At 44.3% G+C, this 18,839-nt stretch overlaps 2 protein-coding genes and 1 long non-coding RNA gene across 13 annotated transcripts; 1 reads left to right on the plus strand and 2 right to left on the minus strand.

Annotated features, from left to right (window-relative positions):
* Positions 1 to 4,516: 4,516 nt before the first annotated feature.
* Positions 4,517 to 14,990, plus strand: LOC147008280 (agrin-like). Of its 11 annotated transcripts, none has more exons than XM_085865168.1 (8): positions 4,520 to 5,015; positions 5,901 to 6,044; positions 6,169 to 6,219; positions 7,471 to 7,515; positions 7,659 to 7,718; positions 7,833 to 7,883; positions 13,961 to 14,092; positions 14,362 to 14,990. In XM_085865168.1, the coding sequence occupies exons 1-8, from the start codon at positions 4,760 to 4,762 to the stop codon at positions 14,430 to 14,432; spliced, it is 810 nt and encodes a 269-aa protein (XP_085721294.1). In that variant the 5' UTR covers positions 4,520 to 4,759; the 3' UTR covers positions 14,433 to 14,990. The 11 variants fall into 11 exon arrangements, with proteins under 11 accessions (XP_085721298.1, XP_085721294.1, XP_085721291.1 ...); XM_085865166.1 differs by lacking the exons at positions 13,961 to 14,092; positions 14,362 to 14,990 and adding exons at positions 9,493 to 9,572; positions 11,980 to 12,463 and having other exon boundaries at positions 4,527 to 5,015; XM_085865165.1 differs by having other exon boundaries at positions 13,961 to 14,990.
* LOC147008281 (uncharacterized) lies at positions 8,670 to 13,950 on the minus strand. Its single transcript, XR_015053493.1, has 3 exons — positions 13,543 to 13,950; positions 12,911 to 13,087; positions 8,670 to 8,805 (listed from the first exon to the last, which is right to left on the minus strand). It is a non-coding gene; the product is annotated as an uncharacterized LOC147008281 (long non-coding RNA).
* On the minus strand, positions 14,835 to 18,362 carry LOC147008282 (uncharacterized). The gene is made up of 3 exons (XM_085865303.1): positions 17,633 to 18,362; positions 15,568 to 16,359; positions 14,835 to 15,453 (listed from the first exon to the last, which is right to left on the minus strand). Exons 1-3 carry the CDS (start codon positions 17,758 to 17,760, stop codon positions 14,835 to 14,837), a joined length of 1,539 nt encoding a protein of 512 aa, XP_085721429.1. The 5' UTR covers positions 17,761 to 18,362.
* Between the last annotated feature and the right edge of the window lie 477 nt (positions 18,363 to 18,839).

Here is an 18,839-nt window from a genome sequence, read left to right on the forward strand (position 1 = left end):
CTCGGAACAAGTGTGTGTCTACCCTCAGGACAGCCAGAAAACAACATCTTTCTAATCTCAAGTCTGAACTCTCAAACCTCTCTCCCTCCTCAAAATCCTGGTGGCGTCTAATCAAATCTGTTTCCAGTGTACGTTCCCCCTCCATCCCCTCCCTTACCACAAATGGCCGCACTGCTGATACCGCACGTGAAAAGGTTGAATGTCTCAACTCGGTGTTTGCATCAAAATCTTGTGTCCATAACCCATCGGTTTCTCTACCCACCTTACCCAGTCACACCCAGCTGTCCCTGGACTCTGTGTCCATTTCTCCTGACAAGGTGGAGAGCTTGCTGTCAAACCTCGACTCAGATTCTGCAACCGGTCGAGACGGCATCAGCCCACGTGTCCTAAAAACCTGCTCCTCTGCTCTTGTTCACCCTCTCTCTGTTCTGTTCACCCTCTCATTTGCTCAAGGTCATCTGCCAACTGCTTGTAAATCAGCACATTACTGCCCTGCATAAAAAGGTGCAAAAACAGATCCCTGCAACTACAGACCAATCAGCCTTCTCCCAATCATCAGCAAGGTTATGGAATCCATCATCGCTTCAGACATTGAATCCTTCCTCTTCTCCAATGGCTTGATTTCCGATCTTCAATTTGGTTTCAGACCAGGTCACTCTACCCTGGATATGCTGCTTCTGCTCTCCCAACAATGCGCGGTTCACCAACCGACTGCGGGGTTGAAGGAAAGACCGACGAGATGAAGGAGGGGTTGTTAAATTGAGGTTTGATGAAGCGGATTGTTGGTGGATTGAGAAGGTTGAAAGTGGGTAGAGAAGGGGAAGATCACACCTGCGGATACACAGACTAACCTCACAACGCATTTCCTCCCTCAAACCCCAGGACACAGGGCAAGGATCGATGTCCGCACAAACTAATGAAATAACTCATTCGGGGGGACCCTCGGTGTACCTGGATGCTCTCCCCCGGGGTACATTTCCCAAACCGTAATCACCATTTATCACACGTTTCTCATTTTTGTGACTCGGTACCTCTGAATAGATGATGACGATGGCTGCCCGTGATTGGTCTCACAAACAATTCCAATTGAGGAATTTCAACCAACGAGGACTACACTCGGACGTGCAGCAAAACGTTTCGCTCGTCCTGCCGCAGAATGTAAGGGGAATGTAACTTTTGATAAATGATTTAATTACTCCCCACCATCCTTTGATTCAGCGTGACCTGACGCGTCACGTAACTTCCTTAACGTCCTTTCCATACCAAACGGTTCTTCGTCCCACAGATGATGCTAACAGAGGGAAGTGTGTGGAATGACCCGGGTACAGGCCCAGCAATGCTTGATGTCGGCCAACACCATGATCGCATCATCTCTTTTTCGCACTCCCCATCGCCCAGCACGTACTTCAACCTTCGCCCAACTCTAGGACACCATGGTATACAAACAAGGACGATATCGGCAACTTCATCAACAACAATGGTGCGTCGAAATGGGGAAGTGAGGTAAGCTTCTCAACCACGAGGTTTCCATCACGTTGTTGCAGGTCCTCTGATAACTCACTCGTTGTGGTCCAGTTCAATTGGTCGTGAAGGCCCAACAAGGTTTAACGACAGTAAACAGTCAATGTGGGACCGTGGCCTCGATTCGTCTTACGTTTGATGACTGATGACGTCATCACATCGTTATGTTGCAGTTGCACCTTAAATTGGTGCAGTTTTATCACACCTGGACATTTTTGTGGTTGATGGATTCATAGAGCCCACCGGTACCTGCTTTGTTTGTACGAATAGTCTCCCCGAAACCTCATCCACCGAGAGAACGTTCATAAACTTCTTCAAACAAGTCGTGTTCATCTTATTCAATATACCTTTCATACTCTTCCATTTCATCTTCGTATTTCTCCGTTTCCTCGTCATCACTTTCATTTTCTTCCTCTTCATTATCCTCGATGCCTGGTGTTGGCTTAATGGTTGGGGTTGTGGGCTTGGGATCCCAGGATCCTGAGTTCAAATCCCTCCTTTGCTGTTGAATGAATACCAGGTGGGGTTGACTCTGGTTGACTTCACAATTATGATCTCGCAGTGATGGGGCAACACATGTTGTAAATTTCAACTTAATCGGAGACATGGTCTGGCAGGTAGAATTATTTAATTATTTTATATCTGTGTTCTTTGATTTATTTATTTATTTTTTGTATGAGGCTCACTTGGTTGTTCCTGGATGGGTTTGAGGGTGGAGGAGTATCAGCTGAAATGTGAATCCTTGATGCGTGATGTGTGATCCTCGTTAACCCTGGCTTCATGTTTGTTGCATTATTTCACACCCGGCTCGTACTCTTTCAAAGACCTTTTGTCCCAACTTTTTTCTTTCTTTCAACGAACGAATAAAACAAAAGCATTTCAGTCACACGAGGTACACAAGGAGTGGTGGGATTCCCTCTCCCCTTTCACTCTCACCCGCTCTCTTCCCAGATTCCCACCTTCGATCCAAATTTCTCTCGACCGGTCCACCTCCACCATCTTCTTTTACCCCCCTTTGATTTTTCCCAACCCCAACCCATGTTCGGCAGAAAATTACCAGGAAAATATTTGTATTGTTTGCAAAGTCGTGGCTCATGAAAGAGCGAAAACACTGAACGGATCAGGATGTTACAGAACAAAAGGAACAGAATAAAGAGAGGGGACAACACTAACATCAGGGGGGGGGGTTGATTATTTTTATCCTATACCTACGACCTGACCCTGGGTACCACCAACACGTGTAATTGTTTCGTCGAAATATTTATCATCGAAATAATGTTTTATCGTGACGTCGAGAGGCATCGTCTAATTCTAATTAATTCATTGCAGTGAAACGAGATTTTGGGATCGAAAAAAAAAAATTCGTCGTCATTACGTCATCACGCAATGATGACGTCATCGTTATTGCGTCATCACGCGCTTCGTGACATCGTGTCTTCCAGGTCGGTGGGAACAAAATAAATGAGCGGAAAAGTTATTTATTTGTTTATTTCGAAACACCACGGAGTTTGTAAAATCAGTAATTTTATCGTAAATACGTCACGAAGTTCCATGAGTCGGTCCGTTCGTAGAAATCACTTCCGGTCATTGCTCATATCACGGGTGAATTCCATTACCGAGCTTCTTGATGAGTGAACACACCCCGAGTAGACGGAGCTTGGTGGGAACGTTTCTAAAGAAATAAAACATTATTTTTGAAGTTAAAGACAACATATCGATGTATATTCGGAATAAAACACGAATTTTTTTATCGTTCACAAGTGAAATAAATAATCTTTCTCGTAATTTGTTTTTTCCCGCCAAAAGTCGTCGGTTAAAAACGCGACCCTCGTGACTCATATCACGTGCTCCTTTCCTCTCGTTTTGAATCGGTGAACGGTTTTTCCCGCTGATCAGGTGAGCGATTCCCTGGATCGCTGGGAAAGTAAGTTCATGTTTGATATCGTTGTCATGGACATGTGTGTTTACATATTTAAAGGTTTAATTTATTTGTATATTTTCAAATGACGATTAATTATTTCTTTACAACCAAACCATTCCATCTGATTGGCGGGAAATCCGCGGGAAAATGGCGACTTGGTGTTCGGAAGAACAGCAGATGGAGGGAGACACGCAGGAGGGAACCGGAAGGTCCACTCGGTGGAGCGGATATCTCCGGAACCGGAGGGTCCACTCGGTGGAGCGGATATCTCCGGAACCGGAAGGTCCACTCGGTGGAGCGGATATCTCCGGAACCGGAAGGTCCACTGGGTGGAGCGGATATCTCCGGAACCGGAAGGTCCACTGGGTGGAGCGGATATCTCCGGAACCGGAAGGTCCACTCGGTGGAGCGGATATCTCCGGAACCGGAAGGTCCACTCGGTGAAGCGGATATCTCCGGAACTGGAAGGTCCACTTGGTGGAGCGGATATCTCCGGAACCACTATGCCCATATAGGCCATCATTGTTCCCATAGAGACCACCATTATGCCCATATATAGGCCATCATTGTTCCCATAGAGACCACGACCATGCCCATATAGGCCATCATTGTTCCCATACAGACCACCACTATGCCCATATATCGGCCATCATTGTACCCATAGAGACCACCACTATGCTTATATTGGCCATCATTGTTCCCATAGAGAGCACCACTATGCCCATATATAGGCCATCATTGTTCCCATAGAGACCACGACCATGCCCATATATAGGCCATCATTGTACCCATGGAGACCACCACTGTGTTGTAACCATGTGGTCCACCACTGAACCTCTTGAGAGCACCACTGTGATGACACTCCAAGTGTTGTTTTCTCGATTGATCTGAAACGAATGTTATTCGAGTGTGCTCTAAACTTTGGGTTTATATTTATATTTATACTTAATATATTTATATATATATATATATATATATATATATATATATATATATATATATATATACATATTTAAGACCACAAAACCCGATGCTTCACTGCGAGGGTTAAAGTACTTCGAGCCCCCCCCCACCCTGTACAAACCCCTTACCCCATTCCTGTAAAACAAATGTAACCCCGGAAGTGAACACAGATTCCACACACTACGGCCATCTTTGTACCCAACATGAAGGACCACCACCGTGTTGTAAACGTCATATCAAAGACACCACCACTAAATATGTTTTAGTGGCCAAAACATCACATCCTGTAACTATTGAACACAAATCAACGTTTAAAACAACCACCTTACCTCCACAAACATGACACGGTGATCAATGCAAGGAAACAATCCGGGGTGGTGGTCTCGAACCGGAGGCCTTCGAGCATTTTTCGCGGCACCATTTGACCTTCGGTCTCAGAACTCTGGATGTGAACACGTGCAAGCTCGACCAAGATCGGGACGGAATCACTGGCAGTGGTCGTCGGTGCATCGGTTTGCGACACAACACAACGGAAGACACTGTCATGCCTGTTCCATGGGATTCCAGCGAGATTTCGATTACGAGATGAGTCATCACAAGGCCTACAAGCGTGAGTACTTGAGTGGTGGGGGATCTCCATGGTAACTGGAGCGAGTGTAGGATTGCGTAGAATGAAGGGATTGATATAGGTCCGAGTTCAGACATGTTGTTTCCTCGATCAAATATATTTTTAGCCACGTCTCGCCTTGCGAGCCATGGCTCTCAGGGAGCTCGGCGTTCTTCTTCTTCTTGTGAAGACAAAACCTTTATAACTCGGCTCTTTTATATACAGGATCCGGATCTCCTTAAATATTAAACACATGTACACATCCTCGCATTGACGGTGCCTTTTGAGAGCGTCTATCATGAACCTTTAAATATATTCGGACATTTGCTTTTAAGTTTCGAAAAGTTCACGTTTCTATTTAAAGATTATTCCATTGAATGTATTTCAATTTCGTAAATACACTATTTATTTCGAAAATACACTATATTTCGTAAATACGTAAATAGACTATGACGGGTCTCGCTATTGGCTGAATCAAGGCACATGACGAAATATCGGAAGTTGTTATTGTTGTTATTTTTTATTTATTTATTTTTTTAGCCGACAAAACCTTTAGGACGCGCCTCTTTGACACATTTGTCCTTGTTTTTTATTGTCCGTGTGTGAGGATGGGAGGGGGTGGAGGAGGGAGTTCATCAGTCCGTACGGGACATTAAGCCGGGTGTCCTTTCAGAAAGCATTCACTGATGGGTGTTAAATATCGCACTGTGCGCTTTTTGAAAAAGAAAAGTGTACAGGCATCCTGGCCAGATTACAAATTCCTGCCTCACTGGCAGAGCCACACCTCCCAGGAGCCACACCAACAGGGTGAACCCGTACAATGAATTCCGGTCGATTGTGCATTTGTTTGAATGTCCTATAGGGTGTTACCTCCGTGTGTCTCGGTAGTTTGTGAGTGCAGTGTGGTCGGATCGAGATCCGATACGTGCAGCCTTCGGACCGTGCGATGCTATTGTAAAGATGGAGTTGAGGGTCTCAAGTGCGACCGATGTGCGGAGGGTTATCAACGACCCGGTTCAAACACCACTCCCTGTACGTACTCCGCCATTTCACTCTGCATTTAGGGTCCAGCGATGGTCCACCCTGAAACGTTTTAATGATTCTGATCGAACAATATGGATCCTTAATCGAATTCTTCTACCTGGCCATCCCTCAGGTATGCCTGATGATTCTGTGGGACACGAGCCGAGGAGCATCAACACTCTTGGTGGGTTCACGTCACCATTTGATGTCATCATCATCATCGTCGTCATCATCGTCACCACCATCATCACCACCATCATCATCTTTCACCTCAACGTGACGTCATCGCCAACGAAGGTGGATGGAGATTATGTTTTCACCCTTGTCCGTCTGTCCGTTTGTCTTTGAGCACGACCTATCAAAACGTCATGGGCTGATTCGGACGAAATTTGATGGACAGATTGGGTGTGTGATTTGGTCTACTTGATTCGATTTTGGTGAAGATCCGAATCCTGATACTATCATTTGCTCACACTCACGGAGCGAAAAGCGAGGTTATTGTCCGTGTCTGCATTTTGTTAATCACCTTTTTCTGGAAACGCTTGTCGGATTGACATGAAATTTTCACCAAAAGTGCGACTACTCATGTAGAATGTTTTAATCCTAATCATGACGTCACAGGTCAAGTGGTGTGGCAGCCATGTTGGAAAAAAGGAGAAACGTTGGACCTCTGTATCCCCGAAATTGTTCCAAGGAAAAAATTCTAACTTTGCACGTGTCAAGGACTCCATGTGAGGAACATGTGATTTTTTTAATGATGTCATTGGTGCCTTCGTCATGACGTCATAACACTACATCCAACCAGCATGAAAACTTTTGAGGGTCACCTGGGGATAATTTGGTCAACAGAAGAAAAAAAACTATGACGTCATAGCTCACGTGGTTTGGCAGCCACATTGGATTTACCTGAAAACCTTCAAAATCATCTCCAGAACGGCTGGACAGATCGAGGGGAAACTTCACACACGTGTTCCCCAAACCTTGGGGATACCAGGATGTTCATGAATAATTTATCGGTCACATGGTTTGGCAGCCATATTGGATTGAAAGAAAATATTTTAAAAAATGATTTCTCATGAACCGCTGCATCAATTTACGTGGAAGTTCAAAATTTTGATGTTGTCATGATGGGGAATATATGTTATAAATTTCAACCTGATCTGACACATGGTCTGGCATCCAGAATTATTTAATTTTCTGAATCTGCGTTCTTTTCATTTTTATATTTTTGAGTGAGGATCACTGGGCTGTGCTTGGATGGGTTTGAGGGTAGAGGAGTCGTAGTTGAACCCCGAGCCCTATCCAGGTTGCCCCTGATGACTTCATCTTTGTTTTTTGCTTGTTCGGGTTCCTTCTGATGACGACAATGCAATACCCATTTCATTTGGTGTTGCCTTTGATTTGAATTTAATTATTTTTAATTCCAAATTTGCAGCCCGAAGAGTTGGCTCGCACCGAGTCCTTCACAAAACTGCGCGGGGTAAGTATTCTATGAATACATTCTCATTCCGGATGGGGGCCAAATACGATACGGAGCACGATATCGCAAAGAGCTATGGACGAGTTATGACAAAGCTATGTGGATGAGTGGGGTTCGAACAAACTGATTCGATTTCGTTTCAGGTCCGAATCCAGATCCTGCCAACCAGTGGGATACTAAACGTAAACTCCAGCCTGGAGGAGGTATGTATGCGCTCTTCCGAGTGCCGTTCTGTTCACTTCTTTATTGCTTCCCAATCTGCACAAAACAAACAAAGACATTCTTCTTGTTCTTCCTGACCCAATGACTACCCCCAGGTGTTCCTGATGAATCTGTGACACCCAAGGTTGAGACGAACAGCAACCTTGGTGAGTTCTTCACTTCACCATGAAAATCATCATCATCACCACCATTATTATTATTATTATTATTATTATTATTATTATTATTATTATTATTATTATTGTCGTGTCCATGCTGGTTAAGATCGACGCTGGACGGGTGGACCAAAGCTGGCTTTTACTCCCCTGGACTGCGATCGAACAATGAGAGCTTTGCACGCACGGGCATCACAAGAAAGACACCAGGCTCTTAATTATTATTAAAACCAACGGGTTTATTCCCCGATAAAACAACAAAATAACCAGAGGATGGTGAGAGTGACGGTGAACACGGCGGTGGCTTGAGGTCGGGAAGAAAGGGGGAGGAGGGCGCCAAATGGATAATAAATAATTATGTACAATGAGAAATAAAGTCTTTGGCGCCATACAGCAGATTCAAACAAAGACAGGATTGGGATAGAATAAAACCCGGATAAGGCCTTAGTTCTGCTGGTGGACGAGGAGGCGATGACGAGGTGACAAAACACACGGGCAGGACCCAGGGACGACGAACAGGCAGCAGGCACGATGAAACGGCAAGCACACAACGGACTAGGCCCGAGGGTAGAGGGAGAAACACGAGAGTGCAGGCAGGAAGGCACCACAGACAGAGGCAACCGTTTCCTCGACCACACGATCTCCTTTTCTCCCAGAGACAATTCCAACTGTCCTTCTCTGTTCGCACCCAAAACCTCCTCTATCCTCCTCAGCAACACTCCAAAAACGCTCTCCGCCTTTCACGACAGGTCCCCAAAAACTCTGCCCTCCCGGGGCAACGGAAACGCCATCCCTTCGGAGGCTCCCATGACTCCGTCCATTGGAAGGCGACGAAAAGCTGCGCCCCTCCCGGGAGGCGATCCAAGCTCCGCACTTCTCTCTCTTCACTTAGGCCTCACTTCCGGTTCCTCATCTGGTGGGACGTACAAGAGGTTATACATACAATTTTCTTCACCTTCATCCCTTATTATGACAACGCACCATCATCCCATGTATCCCTGATGTTGGCTTAATGGTTGGAGTGGTGGGCTTGGGATCCTTGTGTCCTGAGTTCAAAGCCTGCTTGGCTGTTGGATTAATAGCAGGTGGGGTTGATTCAGCAAAATGAGTACCAGCTTATTTGGATGATTGAGCCATTTGAATATCCTGTGTTGGAGTGATGACCCACCCAGGATTGTGCCCAATAGCCCCTTGGATACTTCTTTAGCAGCACCAATGCTCTGTGCAGAGTATGGTCCTGACGGCTCTTTTTTTGGATCCCCCATATGGTGCACATTCAAACAAGACAATCCTTAAGCTAACATCCCCCAACTTGATCACATCACGATGGGCTAACTACTCATACACAGACCATATTATGCTATGCATCTTTATTTGCTCTACCCCCCCCCCAACACACAACCCCACAAATGTAACATCACCCTCTTCAATATCATCATTGTCCTTATCACCCTCATCTTCATCACCATCACAACATCTGGATTATTAAAAGTGAATATTGTGACAGCCAGGTTTCCTTCCTCCTTACCTCCTCTGTTCCGTGCTTGGGTGCCTATTGGACCTCAGCTCCATTAATACATGTGTGTTTGTCTTCGTGTAGCCTTCTGTAGGTATCACTCAAGCCGCAGGTTTCCCTCAAGAGGTCGAACTTCGCAGAGCTGCTTTCCAAGAGAGGATTCGGTAAGTTTCGGGTCGTTTTACCATGATAAGTTGAAATGGACTGTGTTCTTATCACTCTTCAAGGGAGAGAAAGTTCTGTACGGCCTTCTTCCCAGATGGCATCAGTACCCTTGTTCTCAAATCTTGCTCTACCGTTCCTGCTTCCCCTCTATCTGTCACATTCAGTCTGTCCTCCTGTAGCCTCAGTTCCTCTGCATGCAAGTCAGAAAACAAGAAGGATGCAAGAACACACTCGAGCAACAACCATAGACTAGTGAGCTTTCCTCTAACGTCAAACAAAATCATGAAGTCCATCATTGTCTCTGATGTCAAGTCTTTCCTGTTTTCAAACAACATGATCTCTGATCACATTAGTTTTGATTCCGTTGCGGTTACTCAACTTTGGACGTGCTTCTGCTCCTCTCACAATGGTTGGAGAATGGAGGTCCTCAATCTTAAAGAAGAGGTCAGGACTGTTTCCGTGGACATATCTCACGCATTCGACACGGTCTTGCATCCTGCTTTGCTTGCCAAGCAAGCACTCTGCCTGTGGCACAGAAGGATTTCGGACTTCCTCAAATAAACGCAGTCAAGGTGTTTCTGTCAATGGAATCCTCTCCCAGTGGAGGCGAGGTTTCCCCAAGGGAGTGGTTTGGGCTCATTATTGTTCCTCGTCTATGTAAATGACCTCTCCGATCATTTTTAAAACCTCTCTTTTTGCAGAACACTCCACATTGTGTCGTACATTACCCTTTCCCTCTTCCAGGTGGACAGAAGCTGCATCTCTCTCTCTCCCTCTGACTCTCTCTCTCTCTCTCTCTCTCTCTCTCTCTCTCTCTCTCTCTCTCTCTCTCTCTCTCTCTCTCTCTCTCTCTCTCTCTCTCTCTCTCTCTCTCTCGCTCTTCATCTGGAAATGACTCGGTTCTGATGTTATTAATTCAGGTCACATGTCCTTTAATCCTGAAAAACCTTGCAGTTGTTGGTGTTAGTGTTGTTGTTTCATGTGCATCATTTTCTGGAAGCATGGTTCTGCCACTGATGTGTTGTCCTTCTGAGTTAACAGTAAAATTGGAACAAATTTTGCCGACCTCGGATGATGACAAGCAAAGTCAACCCACCTGGTGTTATTTCAATGGCACGACAGGGGCTCAAACTCAAGACCCGAAGATCTCAAACCAGCCACCATAACCATTCAGCCAACACCAGGCAACCACGCAGTCTCAATCTATCACTCTGGAATGATCGTCAAATGAACTCAACTGTCATATTTCACCGTCATATTGCGGCAAAACAGAAAAGCAGATGGATTGTTGGAAGGAGAGACGAGGAAAGAAATTGCTGACGAAGGAGATTTGGATGAAGAGTCCATGGATACCACAGCTGCAGCAGCAACAATTCCGGCGGAAGAAGATGATGATGATGATGATAATGTTGCGGTTGAAATGTGTGCAGGGTATAGTGTGACGTCACGGAAAGGTGGTGACAGCCTTGCGACTTGCTTTACCTTCGTTGCCTGTGCAGCTTTCTTTCCTCAATTGTTAGTCCAAACTCTCCTCACCTTTTCGGAGCACCGCCTTGTTCACATCGTCACAAACTGGAGAGAACCTGTGCAAACCCTGCTGTCCGAGCGGTGAACCTGCATCGCGGGTTCATCGCCTTTTTGAGGAACGTCAACTACAAACAAAATAGAATTGCGACATCAACAAATTGATGGAACTTCCAAGTTTGACCTGAACCCTGTTTTTTTATTCACAACCGACATTGTATAATGGGCTTTCGAAGGCATCCGGCACCTGTGGGCACACCTTGTCCCAGAAGTAGTGGATGCTTTCATCATAGAAGGTGTGTAGCTCACACAGGAAGTCATCATCGAAAGAGTCGTGTTCGTCATCAACGTTTCTCCCGTGGTGCTCTTTCATATGGATATCCTTGACACGTGATCGTCACCATATTGTGAATCCAATCATCTTTGAATATCAATGTCAAGAGACTTTAGAGTTCGTGTTCACCACGAAAGGCAATGTCTTCACTTTTCCACCCTCGTGTTATCTCACTCGCCATCATCTTGATTTTCATGGTTGGCATGAAAGGAGGAAACATTTGATTACTGATGCAGGTTACCAACACCTCAACATTTATCAACTTGCGTACATGTCTTTCCCTTTTATAAACGAAACTTCGCATCGCGTTGGAACCCATTTTGAAAAACATGACAATCTACATGAAATAACCGTTCAGTACTCACAGGGAGATTCAAGGAGAAACTCTACTTTTTGTTCTCGATAATCGTAAAGGAATGACATACCACTGAAGACTTGTCGAGTGATTCAAAACATACCTGCCAATTTCTCTGTGAATTTATGTCTTAGTTGTATGAAGCATTCTGGGTATTACGACTAAGGCAAAGAACGGTGTATCACCCGAACAGCTCGCTCCCGCAAGCCAAAGACACACCCTGCCCGCACCAGAGCCACGTCCTCTCCTCTCCTCCAGACAAGATGCCAGGAATGGGACGGGCCGGTTCGCTGCCAGAGCATCTGGACGTGTTTGCAGTGCCCAACTGCCCATCAGAGCATCATCATGAGAGCATCAGAGCATGCAGTGCCCAACCGGACGCAGCACAGTGTTTCTGTCTTGTCCTTCCCTCTTTGTCTCTCTGTCGTGGTGTGTCTGATGGCCTTAAGGACATAGTTCATGCTCCGTCATCCTGAGCGAATGCTTCGTGCTCTGTATTCCTGAGCGAGTTGTTGTGAAATCACACCCGATTTCCGAGCCGTTTGCCGTATTAACATGCTTTCTATATTAACGAGCCAGTTTTTTTTTCACGTGTCACACAACCACCTGTTTATGAAGATTAATTGGAATAAAATTAATATGAAGATTAAAGAAAAGAAAGGTTCCTAAAACTTAAACCCTTTGGCCACTTCTGCTTTCTACCAGCCCTCCGCGGCCCTTTCCTCGCCTAACCTCCCAAGTAATGACTTGGCGATAATCCTGCGCTTCCCGCCCTGCTAGACTCGGTGATCCTTTCAATACGTAAGGCCTCCGCTAATTTACACAACTTGACCATCTACGCAACGTACATCAACACTTTTATCATAAACCTACCAGATGTTACCCTTATCTTAAGGAATAAACTTCTTATTTTCTAGAAAATAAAAGAAATACATTTTTTAAAACCTTAAAGTAAAATAAAATAAATAAATGTCTTCTATCTTATAAACAGATCTGCATGTGTCCTTACCTTTCAAATTTTGGTTTGAAACCGAGCAACCCCCCCGTGGAGGTAGGGTTGCATGGACACATGGACATGAAAAGGGTGCAAGTGATTAAATAAGGTCTATGGAAGGTTTAATTACCTGAACTTCTGGAGACTGATGTTTATCTTTTTTAAATCTCGGATCAGCCGTCTGTAAGAGTCTGATGTTTCATCTTACATTCCTGGAGTGCTTGTACGACAGAGTGATGATGTGACGACAGTCTCCTGCTCAGCATCACATCTTCTTCTCCAGTGGCCGTTCCTGAAACGTCTTCCTCTGCACCCACATCAACAAAAGGATGTCAAAATCCCTCAATACCATTGTCCTCATCATCTCCATCATTATCAAGTCTTCCATCACAATCCTGGAAATATTATATCCGATCAATTAGTTTCTGCATCTCAGTTAAATTTTTCTTCTTTCTTTTGCATTCAATTTCACATCTTTATTGTCTTCATCACAAGCTCCCACTGGATGATTCAAACAATTAATTTTCATGATCGTCCATGTCTACGCAATGGCTGACACGTGTACATTAACACTCATGCGAGACTTCCACCAAATGGAAGGTTTGTTTGCTGATTGTCTGGATTCGAGTTCAGCAAAATATTTGTTTGTCTTCAACACTTCTGAGGCACAGACAAAACGGGACATGATGCAGGTGAAGAACAGGTCGTTTAGACCAAGTTTGGAATAGTTTATAATGTAAGACAAGAATCTTGGCAACTTACGTTCCAACTGGTACGATGGTTTCAGGTGAGCTGGAGGGAGCATCTTCTGAGGGGCCTTTGGGGAAAAACAACAGAAATATGAAAGATTAAACACATTGATATCTTCATCAGTTTGATAACTTGTTCAGAAAGGGCCACAGAAGGAAATGCATGGATGGAACAGGTAATCGTTGTAAAGGTGAATCAGGTGATCTCATCCAATCGAAGGGAGGTGAAGTTCTTGTTCTACATTCTGCACGGGGATAACCACGTCAATAAGATACCTTCCCACAAAAATTATAATTACAATTATCTCCACAATTAATGATATTCTTCTTCATCGAAGGAAGTGTTAACAGCAATGTCTGTGAAAGACAAAGTGCCAAAATTTATTTCAACTTCATGTTTTGATCTTGGGGTTTGCTGTGTTTGCACTCAGTGTGTTCACCCGACCTGTCAAAAGGTGTTGAAAAGTGCTTACCTGTTGAAGGTCTTGCATCGCATATGGCTTCTGCTGTTGCTGCCAGTCGTCATGGTGAGGTTTCCGTTCAGGAGGCAGCCATTGAGAAACGTAAGTTGGTGATTAATTGCTTTTCGTCAACAATGAGACCCCACCATGGTTTTCTGAAGCTTTGGTGCCTTCACTCCAAAAGTTTAGGTTCGTGTTCTGATGAAATGTAAAACGTCCATTCGGACTGAAATTCCCTATCCTTGACTGGACTTTCCAAAAATGCTTTAGGTTATGGCTCCGATGTGATCTCAAGTAAATTCACTTGTTTGGAAGAGACCGCGTGTTGATGGATATTGTTTTCAATAGAATATACTGTCTTTCTTTTATAGTGTGCAGCATGAGGACACTGTATCATGTGAGATGGGACATGAGGAGGGACGGTGGTGATCTTTGGAGATGAGGCGGGATGGTCCTCATCTACGGAGATGAGGGTTGTCCTTGGGCTTCTTCAGGAGGACGACTTTGTCTCCTCTGATGGTGTATTGTCCGTTTGGGTCACTTTCTCTCTTTTTGTCAAGATCACTCAGCAGCATCTCTTGTTTTTCTCTTTGGAGCTGAGTGTAGTCTGGAGTGATAAATATATTTCTTGTCCACAGAGAGGGATCATTCAAATTCCGGATCTTCTTATTATTCGTAAGAACCTGGTTCCTGTCAGACTCGCATCTGAAAACAACTTTTATGGGTCTGAAGCTGTTCTCAACATAGCGTCCAATGCGGAAAGTCCGCTCAGGCTCGATGTCCAGGTTCATGGCTTTTATTAGTTTTGCCACCGCCTCCGTATCATGTTCACCTTTTCCCTCCTTCACTCCACGGAACATGAGGTTGTTTTTGCGCCTTTCAATTTCCGCTCCTTCGTCCTTGAGAAACTCAGATTGAGAAGGATGTTGTGGCTCCCGTTTGGGGGGCGGCCGATGAACATCGTGCTGTTTCTGCTGACGTAACCTGACTTCACGTTGAGGCTTCGGTTGTTTTTGAGGACAACACTGTACAGTTGTTGCTGCTGCAGCTCGTCATCACTGTGAGGGTTCGGTTCAGTCGGCGGCAACAAATCAACATTGCCCTCTTTCTGCTGTTGCTGCTGCAGCTCGTCATTCGTTCCAAGCACTTCTTCTTTGTTTTTCTCAGCATGCTTTCCCGTATTTTTTACTTCGGTCTCTCTTTCCAAGACCTCCTTCTCCCTTCCCTCCACATTATTTTTTCTGTCCCTCATCTCTTCCTCTCGAACCGTTAACATGAACTCTTTCAGTTTCCATTTAACTTCACATTGTTTTCGTTCTTCCTTGTGTTCTCTCTCTCGAACACGAATCTCTTCCTCGTTTTTCTCAGCAAGCTTTCCTGTCTTTTTTACTTCGGTCTCTCTTTCCAAGACCTCCTTCTCCCTTCCCTCCACATTATTTGTTCTGTCCCTCATCTCTTCCTCTCTAACCGTTAACATGAACTCTTTCAGTTTCCATTTAATTTCACATTGTTTTCGTTCTTCCTGGTGTTCTCTCTCTCGAACACGAATCTCCTCCTCCAATTTACGCAGCCTGCACTCTCCATCGTTGAGCTCCTCTCCTTTTTCGTGCAGACGAATCTGCCGTTTATATATCTCCTCATCTTTCCCATTCATTAATGCTTCAAACGCACCTTGTCGCTCCAGCTCCTCTTCTTTACTCCTCTGCAGGTGTTGCTCCTGCTGCTGCACACGTTTCTTCCAGTTCTGAATCTCGAACATTCTATTTTCTACAACCAGCATTTTCTGGTTAAGTTCTTTATTTTTGCGTTTGTCCCACATTCGGACTTGGAATTGGTCTTTTGTTCGTGCGGATTCTTCTTTCTTTCTCATCCTGAGCTTTTCTTCATTTTTCCTCTGTTCTTCCTCATTTTTCCTCTCCTGTTCATTTATCTTTCTCTGTTCTTTTTCATTTTTCTGCCTCTGCTGTTCCTCCTCTCCTTTCTTCCGGTCCTTTTCCTCCTTTTGCCATAACTCTTTTTCCAGTTTCCATTGCACGTCCTTTTCCATCAACTCATGTTCCATTTCCTGCACAAACTTCTCTCTTTGTACAAGATTTCTTTCATTTTCGACCAACCGGGCCTCATATTCCTGAAGCTTTTCTTCCTCTGCTCGTAAAACCTTTTCTTTCTCTTTTTCATATTCTTCCTTCTCTTGTTCATCATCACCAAAGTTCTGTTTTGCTGTGAACTCCATTTTGCCAGTAATTTCCAGAACCTCCTTTCCCTCTGCTTTCTGAATCTCGAGGTGTTCGGTTTCCCGAACCTCCGTTACCAACGGTGGATTAAGTTTCGATCCATTTTTCCGTTTCACTTTGCATCGACATCGTAAACTGCAACAAAAACAAACAAACATTCTCAGTTCAAGCTTAAATGAAGTTTTACATCACATGTAAAGTATTGAACACATGGTTTTGTAAAACATAAACAAACATGTTCCACGAGTGTTACAGTTCTGGAGGATACGGAATATGGAGCATGCAGATGTAACTTAAACAATGTCCGTAGGAACGGTGTGGAACGATGAATCACACTTGATTATTTAAAGAATCTCATGAAATGGTGGAGGATGTTATGAACTTTTGCAATTTTTTTTTGCTGAAGAAGGAAATTGTGACTTTTTTTGTAAATCAAGCCTTACTTTGCTGGAATTCCATCGGTAACATTTTTTCATGACGTCATTTTGTGGCCATCTTGGATTTTTAAAATAACCGCCGTTTCAGAAGTATTTTTTCCCACAACTTTGACATTGACCAGCAAACTATTCCTTGGAAATCAACACTTAGTAGGTGGAGTTTTAGTTTATATTGACAAGAAATGTTAAATAAGTAACCTTTAAGAGTCTTCCTTAAAACATCATTGCCACTTTGTGTGAACATAAAATCCAATCATCCAGCCTTCAGTGAGTGTTGCATTCATTGCCACAGACTGAGAGTTCTTCAGTGTTCTGCAAGACCAAGTTGATGAGGGGCAGTATATCGACATTGCTGAACTGCAGAAGTGCAGATTTTTCATGAATTGCAAGACAGACTTTGCTGAAACTTTCGCAGGTTTTTTTTTGACGCACAGGTGAGTGAATACACGACTATAATTACAAACAGCTTCCCAAAGTGAAGGCTTTCCAAAGTTCTACCCGACCTGCAAATGACCAATGAGGTATTTACACCAAATTTAACTTGATTAATGCAGCAAAAGTGGGTTTGTTCATGGCAGCCATTTTGAAATCCAAGATGGCCACCATCCAGAACTTCGAGAAAATTTCAACTTTTTGCATGACAAATGTGGGTATTGCCACCAAAATAGACTTCATATGACATTCAAAGCCCAAGTTGTTGGGAAATTTGGTGTAACATGGTGGCCATCTTGAAATTCAAAATGGCCCCATAACATTGGATGAAAAAAATGTTACCAATGGATTTTGGACACCTTATCATCCCCTCCAGCAATTAAACAACACTATCCATATTTAACAAAAAAAAATTCTCGTCCTTTTAATCCAACATAACATCGTACACAATAAACTCTCTACAAATATCTGAGTGATCTTGTTCCCTCGTGGATGAAGGCATGATAGATATTGATGAATTAGTCACTTGTGTTCTTTACCAGTGAATGCAGAGCTTTCTTTTGGGGCTCCCCTTCTCGTTGAACCAACGTGACGGATCAAAGGTGATTACAACATAAAATAAAAGGAAGGAAATAACGATGAACGCGACGTCGCGAACCACAGACATCCCTCCATCCTCAACAGCATCATTCTGGAAAACCTGCGGAAATAGACAAGGGCAGGGGTTGGAGGAATGTTTATTTTTAATTTAAAATTAACTAAACAATGTTTTTACAATTATTTTACAAAATCTAAAAAGTTCATGACAAAATAAGAACAACATGATCTTGAAATGTTTTAAACACAAACACGATGGCTCATGGAATGTACGAGAGTTTACTCGTTTATGTAAGAACTGGGTGATGATGAGAGAGGAGATTCGAAGGGGGCATGGGGCAAAGCATTCTGGGACTATTGTTTGATAATCCACTTGCCAGATGTATGTATTTTAGACTATCAAATACTACCTGTCGCTTCATTGATTGGAATACTATGAGTTGGGACAAAAATAGGGGGACAGAGGGAGGGTGGAGGGGGAGCAAGGAGGAAAGGAGAGAGAGGAGGGGTGGGGGAATGGAAGGCACACGTGTGGTGGAGCATTAATTACCATTCATACTGTCTCATCAAAATGATTTTCTACTGATAATACGAGAAATACTGCCTGGAGACAAACACCACTCGGACATGTCCAGAGGTAAACACCGTCCGGAGACAAACACCGCCCAGAGACAAACATCGCCCAGAGAAGTCCGGAGACAAACACTGCCCAGACGCATCCAGAGAAAAGCAATGCCCGGACGCGTCCGGATCCAAGCTGTCTGGAGATAATCACCACCCGGCCATGCCTGGAGACAAACACCTGTCTAGACATAAACACACCACCTGGCCAGGTCCGGAGATAAATACAACCCGGGCAAGTCTGGATACAAACACCGCTCGGACGTAACCACTGTCCAGACACGTCCAGAGATAACCACTGTCCGGATACAACCACCATACACATCCATCCAGAGAGTGAGAGAGAGACAGGAGGGAACAATGGAGAGGGATATGGAAGGAGGGTGCTGCACTGTATGAGGAGGGGGAGGAGTGTGGATGGGACAAAGAAAGAGAGACAGAGAGGGGTGGTGAGGTCGGGGAGTCAGACGCGAGAATGTTATGCTTTTGAACAACACACACAGACACACACACACACACACTTGGCCA

Source organism: Eptatretus burgeri, chromosome 20, assembly GCF_056783735.1.
Source record: "Eptatretus burgeri isolate ZD-2024b chromosome 20, Ebu_testis_v1, whole genome shotgun sequence".
NCBI lineage: Eukaryota > Metazoa > Chordata > Myxini > Myxiniformes > Myxinidae > Eptatretus > Eptatretus burgeri.

Excerpts from the sequence above, each read along its gene's own strand:
- LOC147008280 (XM_085865164.1), top strand. The coding sequence starts at position 4,760 with ATGCAAGGAAACAATCCGGGGTGGTGGTCTCGAACCGGAGGCCTTCGA. Across the intron at positions 6,045-6,168 it reads CGGTTCAAACACCACTCCCT|GTATGCCTGATGATTCTGTG; the intron begins GTACGTACTCCG and ends GCCATCCCTCAG. Across the intron at positions 7,719-7,832 it reads TAAACTCCAGCCTGGAGGAG|GTGTTCCTGATGAATCTGTG; the intron begins GTATGTATGCGC and ends GACTACCCCCAG.
- LOC147008282 (XM_085865303.1), bottom strand. The coding sequence starts at position 17,760 with ATGTCTGTGGTTCGCGACGTCGCGTTCATCGTTATTTCCTTCCTTTTA. Across the intron at positions 16,360-17,632 it reads AGAAAGCTCTGCATTCACTG|TTTACGATGTCGATGCAAAG; the intron begins GTAAAGAACACA and ends TTTTTGTTGCAG. Across the intron at positions 15,454-15,567 it reads GAGGAGCTCAACGATGGAGA|AGAGGAAGAGATGAGGGACA; the intron begins GTGCAGGCTGCG and ends GTTAACGGTTAG.